The 10,419-nt window shown below is 43.7% G+C and overlaps 1 protein-coding gene across 1 annotated transcript; it reads right to left on the bottom strand.

The window, feature by feature from the left end:
• Positions 1–6,506: 6,506 nt before the first annotated feature.
• LOC138334052 (mucin-4-like) lies at positions 6,507–10,419 on the bottom strand. Its single transcript, XM_069282769.1, has 4 exons — positions 10,375–10,419; positions 9,095–9,577; positions 8,209–8,988; positions 6,507–8,108 (listed from the first exon to the last, which is right to left on the bottom strand). Exons 1-4 carry the CDS (start codon positions 10,417–10,419, stop codon positions 6,507–6,509), a joined length of 2,910 nt encoding a protein of 969 aa, XP_069138870.1.

The raw sequence follows: 10,419 nt of genomic DNA, 5'->3' as shown, positions 1-10,419 counted from the left end.
AGCATACATTGACCTTGCTGTTACTGTAGGTTCGATCTTGATAATGTTGTAGGAGTTGATTGAGTTAATAATGATACAGGCATAGGACAAAGCATACTTGATACTCAAAGAGTTCCGATTACTTAATATCTATACACTCCTGGATTATCTCATAGTAAAATTGGAGAGAGCTCAGCGGAAAACATCTGAACCAATCACAGACCTGCAAAAAATCCCTTTGAAGACTACATAGAGAGCGGCGCCAAACTTCGAAGCCACACAGCCTATAACAGCGTACCGTTATACAGCTCTTTTGATGTACACCTGTTCTGTTGCCTCTAATTTTACTATGATATAGTGCGGGGGTGTAGAGATAGTAAGTGATCAGGACCCCTGGAGTGTCGAGGATGAGGGTAAAGTAGCGTAGGGTTGACCTTGATATTGTTTTATGCATGAGCGTTGGTGATGTAGACAGAGGGTTGACCTTGATATTGTTCAATGCATGAGCTTTGGTGATGTAGACGGAGGGTTGACCTTGGTATTGTTCTATGCATGAGCGTTGGTGATGTAGACAGAGGGTTGACCTTGGTATTGTTATATGCATGAGCGTTGGTGATGTAGACGGAGGGTTGACCTTGGTATTGTTCTATGCATGAGCGTTGGTGATGTAGACAGAGGGTTGACCTTGGTATTGTTCTATGCATGAGTGTTGGTGATGTAGACGGAGGGTTGACCTTGGTATTGTTCTATGCATGAGCGTTGGTGATGTAGACGGAGGGTTGACCTTGGTATTGTTCTATGCATGAGCGTTGGTGATGTAGACGGAGGGTTGACCTTGGTATTGTTCTATGCATGAGCGTTGGTGATGTAGACGGAGGGTTGACCTTGGTATTGTTCTATGCATGAGCGTTGGTGATGTAGACGGAGGGTTGACCTTGGTATTGTTCTATGCATGAGCGTTGGTGATGTAGACGGAGGGTTGACCTTGGTATTGTTCTATGCATGAGCGTTGGTGATGTAGACAGAGGGTTGACCTTGGTATTGTTCTATGCATGAGCGTGGTGATGTAGACGGAGGGTTGACCTTGGTATTGTTCTATGCATGAGGTTGGTGATGTAGACGGAGGTTGACCTTGGTATTGTTCTATGCATGAGCGTGGTGATGTAGACGGAGGATTGACCTTGGTATTGTTCTATGCATGAGCGTTGGTGATGTAGACGGAGGGTTGACCTTGGTATTGTTCTATGCATGAGCGTTGTTGGTGATGTAGACGGAGGGTTGACCTTGGTATTGTTCTATGCATGAGCGTTGGTGATGTAGACGGAGGGTTGACCTTGGTATTGTTCTATGCATGAGCGTTGGTGATGTAGACAGAGGGTTGACCTTGGTTATTGTTATATGCATGAGTGTTGGTGATGTAGACGGAGGGTTGACCTTGGTATTGTTCTATGCATGAGCGTTGGTGATGTAGACGGAGGGTTGACCTTGGTTTTGTTCTATGCATGAGTGTTGGTGATGTAGACGGAGGGTTGACCTTGGTATTGTTCTATGCATGAGCGTTGGTGATGTAGACGGAGGGTTGACCTTGGTATTGTTATATGCATGAGCGTTGGTGATGTAGACGGAGGGTTGACCTTGGTATTGTTCTATGCATGAGCGTTGGTGATGTAGACAGAGGATTGACCTTGGTTTTGTTCTATGCATGAGCGTTGGTGATGTAGACAGAGGATTGACCTTGGTATTGTTATATGCAAGAGCGCTGGTGATGTAGACGGATGGTTGGCCTTGGTATTGCTATAGACGTGAGTGTTGGTGATATAGACGGAGGATTGACCTTGGTATTGGTCTATGCATGAGCGTTGGTGATGTAGACGGAGGGTTGACCTCGGTATTGTTTTATGCATGAGCGCTGGTGATGTAGACGGAGGGTTGGCCTTGGTATTGCTATAGACGTGAGTGTTGGTGATATAGACTGAGGGTTGACCTTGGTATTGATCTATGCATGAGCGTTGGTGATGTAGACGGAGGGTTGACCTTGGTATTGTTTTATGCATGAGCGTTTGTAATGTTGTAGACGGGGGTTGGCCTTGGTATTGTTCTGTATACAGTGTAACTCGGTTGTATTAAAATCCTTTGAGAATGGGAAATCTCTTCAAATAATCCCTATTTCAACATAACCAAGGAGAAAAAATATGGATATGTGTGAGCAGGGATCGTCATTCCTTTCAAATTAAGCAGTACATGCATGCCGGGATGAAATGTTGTATGCGTAGGGTTGACCTTGACATTGCTCGACTATAGGCATGAGTGTTAGGGATGTATTAGCGGAGGGTTGGCCTTGGTATTGCTATAGACGTGAACGTTTGTGATGTTGTAGGCGGAGGGTTGGCCTTGGTATTGCTATAGACGTGAACGTTTGTGATGTTGTAGGCGGAGGGTTGGCCTTGGTATTGCTATAGACGTGAGCGTTGGTGATGTTGTAGGCGGAGGGTTGGCCTTGGTACTGCCATAGACGTAAACGTTTGTGATGTTGTAGGCGGAGGGTTGGCCTTGGTATTGCTATAGACGTGAGCGTTGGTGATGTTGTAGGCGGAGGGTTGGCCTTGGTATTGCTATAGACGTGAGCGTTGGTGATGTTGTAGGCGGAGGATTGGCCTTGGTATTGATATAAAAGTGAGCGTTGGTGATGTTGTAGGCGGTGGGTTGGCCTTGGTATTGCTATAGACGTGAGCGTTGGTGATGTTGTAGGCGGAGGGTTGGCCTTGGTATTGCTATAGACGTGAGCGTTGGTGATGTTGTAGGCGGAGGGTTGGCCTTGGTATTGCTATAGACGTGAGCGTTGGTGATGTCTTAGGCGTAGGGTTGGACTTGGTATTGCTATAGACGTGAGCGTTGGTGATGTTGTAGGCGTAGGGTTGGACTTGGTATTGCTATAGACGTGAGCGTTGGTGATGTTGTAGGCGTAGGGTTGGACTTGACATTGCTATAGACGTGAGCGTTGGTGTTGAAGGCGTAGGGTTGACTTTGGTATTGCTGTAAGGGTAGGGTTGACCTTTACATTGCTATAGACATGAACGTTGGTGATGTAGGCGGTGGGTTGATCTTGACATTGCTATAGACGTGAGCGTTGGTGATGTTGTAGGCGGAGGGTTGATCTTGACATTGCTATAGACGTGAGCGTTGGATTTGAAGGTTTAGGGTTGACTTTGGTATTGCTGTAAGGGTAGGGTTGACCTTTACATTGCTATAGGCATGAACGTTGGTGATGTAGGCGGTGGGTTTGCCTTGGTATTGCTTTAGACGTGAGCGTTGGTGATGTTGTAAGCGTAGGTCTGGCCTTGGCATTGTTGTAAGTGTAGGGTTGACCTTTACAATGTATAGGCATGAACATTTGTGATGTTGCAGGTGAATGGTGGGCCTTGATGTTGGTGTAGGCATGTGTATTGGTGCTGCCCTGTCATTGTTATTTTTATATAGGTGATATTGTAAGCGTATGCTATTTGACGTAGCTGTACTTTTTACATTCGTAATGTTGAAGGCATATGAAACATTAACAATGAATGATAGAATATTTCTATAGGGAAACATTATTTGTAAGTGAAGAACAGAATTTTATCTGCGTTTCCGTTACAAATGAAAGCTCCCCCCTTTGCCATTTTTACATGTACAAATCAATGAGGACCTGATGTAATTTGCCTGTAAAATTAGATAAGTAGCCATGTAATGCCAACAATCATACAAAATATGACATAAAACATCGTGTGACGCGTTCAATAGCGGATTTGGATACGGATCGTCGTCCTTGATAATAACAAACAATAAAGCATGGAACACAGAAATAGGTTGTTTTATATCACAAAGATACCATAACGTCAGAGCCCGCGCTAATTATCTTCAAATCTGCTGGTAAATTTAGGTGAGACCTAAACAGAAACTATAAAACAGTTCCTGTAATTCCCGATACCATAGCATCATAAAATCACGACGGAACTCTTTTACTTGGAGATAATAAAAAAAATAAGATAAGATGCAATCCCCCTTAATCTGCTGGAGCTGTCCTAATCCGACACTGTACAATGCATGTAATTAGAGAGGCTCGTTCGCTATATATTGTGTGCGGTATGTCCCCAGAGTGATGCGCCAGACATTGTGCAGAAATCGATATTTAAATGGGAAACAAGAAAATGAGAGCACACATTTCCATACGTATATAGATTGGTGTGTCGGCGGGAGGCGGGGGGAGGGGGTGACTGACTACCGGTTCTGGCGAACAAGTCAAGGATATCTCCATATGACAATGACTGTTGTCTAATTGGTCTCTCCGTTATAGCATACGACTGAGAGAAATATACGTTTGAACTTTATCGATTTTGTTTGTCATCTCAATTTCCACATTTTTGTTCTGAATGCTCTTATAATTTAGAGTTTCCTTTGTAATTGGTTATGCCACATACCATCAGCCTAGTATAGATACTGGTGTATAGAGACGTCACAGCTACTGTATACACTCTTTTTAAATCGATAATCTGACTTAATTAAGACAAAAGTTTGTAATACGAATAGTGCACTCTTCCTTAGTGTATGCTTTATGATGAAAATGCAGAAATACAAAGTTTGAAGATTCGAAATCTTACGTTTCAACACGAGTTCCTTAAACATCGTGACAAAAGACCAATGCAGGGCCCCATTAATTCTTATGCACACAATTACTCCCTCATGGGGCCCCCGACCTAGGATGGATGCCTACGTCAAGCACCACCATATAAGGCAATCTCTGCAGATTTATTTCTGATACCACTTTTTATTTGTGTTCTAAAAAGATTCCGTCTGCACACACGTTTGAATGGCCTACTTGTACAGAGATGTATTTAAACTCTTTCCACCATTAAGGAATGGTGATAGGAGGACGACGGATTGCCGACCTCGCCGTTACTTCACTTTGTATATCGATTGTAGATTCTATGTTAATCAAATGCTGTTGACCATCACATTTAATTGCTTGCTCATATACCGAAGCAACCTATTATCAAACCAGGAAAGGTTAAATGTTTACCCGAGAAAAGACCTTTACACAAAAGCAACTCACAAGAACAGTTTAGTTGTATCGTTTCAAGCGATGATTTATAGTATTTTTAGGGTTTATTTAATGACAAATTGTAAATTCCTCTACATATCCACGACACTTGTACGTACGTACAATACTTCTATGGCAGTTAGCGCTTTCGAATCATTATCTGGAATTTAGATCAATCTTTACGCCCCGAAGCCTAAATATCTTCCAGTTTAGTGAACATTGGCTAAAGGTCAATGTCGCGTTTAAAACTATTTCTAGAAAACCCTAGCCAACAATGGCAGCGTCCACATAATATGATGAGGGAGTCAAAATACTAATGTTTTCCTTGTAACGAATCCTGGCTTAGAAGTCTCATGCTTTTTTGGGGAAGACCCGATTTTCAGTGTCTGCCTCCTAGAAGACGTGTCTCACTCACGCGATGTGAGACAAAAACTCACGACATTGGAACAGTTCTCCATTCTCACGCCAATGCATAGAAACTACACCACAGTACATATCTGACCGAGATTCTCCCTTTCAGAATCCTATAGAGTTTGCAAACCAATTGGCATATTTAATAAATTCTATATTTGGTACCATTTGTCACCATGTTTTCACCCAATTCCGTTGCAAATCGTAAAGATGTCGAAGAGACTAAATGCATATTTGTGCCTAATGAAAACCTGTGTCGAAATTTATAACATGCACAATTATCACTTATGTACGAAGAGAAGGCAAAATGTGTACTGAAAAACTATATTTATGGTACTATGAATGAGTGTTCCGTCCAATGAATATGCGTTTTGTAATTAAAGGCACAAATAAAGATCAAATAATGTGTCCTACACGTAATCAGCCCACAGAGTGATAGCTTGTCAAAACGGTCGATTGCGATTGTGCACAAAAATCAAGATTCTAAACCCAACTCAAATGGACTTGACACAAAACACGCCAATAAAAACGATATGGTTGTCTCTTTTCTGGGAATCAGTATGTGGTGTAATAACGATAAGAAAACTAGACAATTGTAAAATCGTGTTTGAGTAAGTGTTGAAGATGGAGAGCAAATTGGACCGGCACGTACAGAGTCTGTATATCAGCACCACTGCTTGCTTTACAGTAAACAACAGAAATAACACGTCTTTTTTTAAAAAAAAAGCACAAGTTCAATTACTTTAACTACAAAGCCAGTATCGATTAGCAGTGCACCGCCTGTAAGGGCACCAAGGAATATAATATAGATACTGTACTCCGGACTAGAAACTTACAACATCGCCATCTTGCACTATTCTATATAACGTACACAACTATGCAGATCAAAACCGATATATTACAACTTCCCTTAAATGTTTTAAAATAGAAAACCCTTGTCGTCAACAATGCAACAAGTTTATTGTCACAAAATTTGATAATTTGTCCCAATTAAAAGTTAACCTTTGAAAGTAGACCGTCATCCTGCATCTTAATAGCAAACTTATACAGCCGGAAGAGCACTTGGTGAGTCTGTGAGTGCCAGGTCTGTAAATGTCTGGTCTGTAAGTGCCAGGTCTGTAAATGTCTGGTCTGTAAGTGTCTGGTCTGTAAGTGTCAGGTCTGTAAGTGTCTGGTCTGTAAATGTCTGGTCTGTAAGTGTCTGGTCTGTAAGTGTCTGGTCTGTAAGTGTCTGGTCTGTAAGTGTCTGGTCTGTAAATGTCTGGTCTGTAAGTGTCTGGTCTGTAAGTGTCTGGTCTGTAAGTGTCTGGTCTGTAAGTGTCTGGTCTGTAAGTGTCTGGTCTGTAAATGTCTGGTCTGTAAGTGTCTGGTCTGTAAGTGTCTGGTCTGTAAGTGTCAGGTCTGTAAGTGTCTGGTCTGTAAATGTCTGGTCTGTAAGTGTCTGGTCTGTAAATGTCTGGTCTGTAAGTGTCTGGTCTGTAAGTGTCTGGTCTGTGAGTGTCTGGTCTGTAAGTGTCTGGTCTGTAAGTATCTGGTCTGTGAGTGCCAGGACTGTGAGCGTCTGGTCTGCAAGTGCCAGGTCTGTAAATGTCTGGTCTGTAAGTGCCAGGTCTGTAAGTGTCTGGTCTGTAAGTGTCAGGTCTGTAAGTGTCTGGTCTGTGAGTGTCTGGTCTGTAAGTGTCAGGTCTGTGAGTGTCTGGTCTGTAAGTGTCTGGTCTGTAAGTGTCTGGTCTGTAAGTGTCAGGTCTGTAAGTGTCTGGTCTGTAAGTGTCTGGTCTGTGAGTGTAAGGTCTGTAAGTGTCAGGTCTGTAAGTGTCAGGTCTGTAAGTGTCTGGTCTGTAAGTGTCAGGTCTGTAAGTGTCTGGTCTGTAAGTGTCTGGTCTGTGAGTGCCAGGTCTGTGAGTGTCTGGTCTGTAAGTGTAAGGTCTGTAAGTGTCAGGTCTGTAAGTGTCTGGTCTGTAAGTGTCTGGTCTGTAAGAATCTGGTCTGTAAGTGTCAGGTCTGTGAGTGTAAGGTCTGTGAGCGTCTGGTCGGTCAGTGTCTGGTCTGTAAGTGCCAGGTCTGTGAGTGTCTGGTCTGTAAGTGTCTGGTCTGTGAGTGTAAGGTCTGTGAGTGTCTGGTCGGTGAGTGTAAGGTCTGTAAGTGTCAGGTCTGTAAGTGTCTGGTTTGTGAGTGTCTGGTCTGTAAGTGTCTGGTCTGTGAGTGTCTGGTCTGTAGTGTCAGGTCTGTGAGTGTCCGGTCTGTGAGTGTCTGGTCTGTGAGTGTCTGGTCTGTGAGTGCAAGGTCTGTAAGTGTCTGGTCTGTAAGTGTCTGGTCTGTAAGTGTCAGGTCTGTGAGTGTCTGGTCTGTAAGTGTCTGGTCTGTAAGTGCCAGGTCTGTGAGTGTCTGGTCTGTAAGTGTCTGGTCTGTAAGTGTCTGGTCTGTAAGTGTCTGGTCTGTGAGTGTCTGGTCTGTAAGTGTCTGGTCTGTAAGTGTCTGGTCTGTGAGTGTCTGGTCTGTAAGTGCCAGGTCTGTGAGTGTCTGGTCTGTTAGTGCCAGGTCTGTGAGTGTCTGGTCTGTAAGTGTCAGGTCTGTAAGTGTCTGGTCTGTGAGTGTCTGGTCTGTGAGTGTCAGGTCTGTGAGTGCCAGGTCTTGAGTGCCAGGTCTGTGAGTGTCAGGTCTGTAAGTATCTGGTCTGTAAGTGCCAGGTCTGTAAGTATCTGGTCTGTAAGTGCCAGGTCTGTAAGTGTCAGGTCTGTAAGTGCCAGGTCTGAGTGCTGGTCTGGTCTGTAAGTGTATGGTCGGTGAGTGTAAGGTCTGTAAGTGTCAGGTCTGTAAGTGTCTGGTCTGTGAGTGTCTGGTCTGTAAGTGTCTGGTCTGTAAGTGTCAGGTCTGTATGTGTCTGGTCTGTGAGTGTCTGGTCTGTAAGTGTCTGGTCTGTGAGTGTCTGGTCTGTTAGTGTCTGGTCTGTGAGTGCCAGGTCTGTGAGTGTCTGCTGGTCTGTAAATGTCTGGTCTGTAAGTGTCTGTGAGTGTCTGGTCTGTAAGTGTCAGGTCTGTAAGTGTCTGGTCTGTGAGTGTCTGGTCTGTAAGTGTCAGGTCTGTGAGTGTCTGGTCTGTAAGTGTCTGGTCTGTAAGTGTCAGGTCTGTAAGTGTCAGGTCTGTAAGTGTCAGGTCTGTAAGTGCCTGGTCTGTGAGTGTAAGGTCTGTAAGTGTCAGGTCTGTAAGTGTCAAGTCTGTGAGTGTCTGGTCTGTAAGTGTCAGGTCTGTGAGGGTCAGGTCTGTAAGTGTCTGGTCTGTAAGTGCCAGGTCTGTAAGTGTCTGGTCTGTAAGTGTCAGGTCTGTGAGTGTCTGGTCTGTAAGTGCCAGGTCTGTAAGTGTCTGGTCTGTAAGTGTCTGGTCTGTAAGTGTCTGGTCTGTAAGTGTCAGGTCTGTGAGTGTAAGGTCTGTGAGCGTCTGGTCGGTGAGTGTCTGGTCTGTAAGTGCCAGGTCTGTGAGTGTCTGGTCTGTAAGTGTCTGGTCTGTGAGTGTAAGGTCTGTGAGTGTCTGTCGTGAGTGTAGGTCTGTAAGTGTATGTCAGGTCTGTGAGTGTCAGGTCTGTGAGTGTCTGGTCTGTAAGTGTCAGGTCTGTGAGTGTCTGGTCTGTAAGTGCCAGGTCTGTGAGTGTCTGGTCTGTGAGTGTCTGGTCTGTGAGTGTCTGGTCTGTGAGTGCAAGGTCTGTGAGTGTCTGGTCTGTTAGGGTCTGGTCTGTAAGTGTCAGGTCTGTGAGTGTCTGGTCTGTAAGTGTCAGGTCTGTAAGTGCCAGGTCTGTAAGTGTCTGGTCTGTAAGTGTCTGGTCTGTAAGTGCCAGGTCTGTAAGTGTCTGGTCTGTAAGTGTCTGGTCTGTAAGTGTCTGGTCTGTAAGTGTCTGGTCTGTGAGTGTCTGGTCTGTAAGTGCCAGGTCTGTGAGTGTCTGGTCTGTTAGTGCCAGGTCTGTGAGTGTCTGGTCTGTAAGTGTCAGGTCTGTGAGTGTCTGGTCTGTAAGTGTCTGGTCTGTGAGTGCCAGGTCTGTGAGTGCCAGGTCTGTGAGTGTCAGGTCTGTAAGTATCTGGTCTGTAAGTGCCAGGTCTGTAAGTATCTGGTCTGTAAGTGCTGTCTGTAAGTGTCAGGTCTGTAAGTGCCAGGTCTGTGAGTGCCAGGTCTGTAAGTATCTGGTCTGTAAGTGTCTGGTCTGTAAGTGTCTGGTCTGTAAGTGCCTGGTCTGTATGTGTCTGGTCTGTGAGTGTCAGGTCTGTGAGTGTCTGGTCTGTAAGTGTCAGGTCTGTTAGTGCCAGGTCTGTGAGTGTCAGGTCTGTAAGTATCTGGTCTCTAAGTATATACCTTTACCCTAGTCTTTCACTTAGTCTTTTACTACAACTAACTTACTTTTCTTTTCTTTTTATCTTTTGTTAGGGTTCATATAGCTGATCAGCACAACGATTCTTCAGAACAATTTTTCATTATTTTTTTTTACTTAATATAATATATTTAAACTATAATATAGTGTATGTGTAACGGTACCTCCTCCCTCTTCTTTCTTCTTCCTTCTTATCTTTCTTCTTTAGTATGTCTGTCTGTCTGTCTGTCTGTCTGTATGTATGTATGTATGTATGTATGTGTGTGTATGTATGTATGTATGTATGTATGTATGTATGTATGTGTGTATGTGTGTGTGTGGGAGAGAGAGAGAGTGAGAGCATGCATATATGTGCGTTATGGTTTGCTATTAATGGTTAATATATGTTTTTATAGATGTCTCATAACGTACAATTTGATGTTCTTAAGTATTGTGAATGAGTGCATATGCAAGTGTTTGTGTGTTAGTGTCCATTTATATATACTATGTAAAATGTTCGAAAATAAAAAAAAAAAAAAAGTATCTGGTCTCTGGTTGAGCCTGGTGCATTGTATTACCATACCCGGAGAATAAGAATCGCTACATCGCCTTATTGCCACCAT

This window comes from Argopecten irradians, chromosome 10 (genome assembly GCF_041381155.1).
Source record: "Argopecten irradians isolate NY chromosome 10, Ai_NY, whole genome shotgun sequence".
In the NCBI taxonomy this organism is placed as follows: Eukaryota; Metazoa; Mollusca; class Bivalvia; order Pectinida; family Pectinidae; genus Argopecten; species Argopecten irradians.
The sequence above is the reverse complement of the archived record's forward strand: the minus strand, read 5'-3'. Positions and strand labels throughout refer to the sequence as shown.

Bases quoted from the DNA above. Each gene is read 5' to 3' on its own strand.
- LOC138334052 (XM_069282769.1), bottom strand. From the start codon at position 10,419: ATGGTGGCAATAAGGCGATGTAGCGATTCTTATTCTCCGGGTATG. The intron at 9,578-10,374 runs GTAATACAATGC...TGACACTTACAG, and splicing joins ATTCTTATTCTCCGGGTATG to ACAGCACTTACAGACCAGAT. The intron at 8,109-8,208 runs GCACTTACAGAC...TGACACTCACAG, and splicing joins CAGACCAGCACTCAGACCTG to ACCTGGCACTCAAGACCTGG.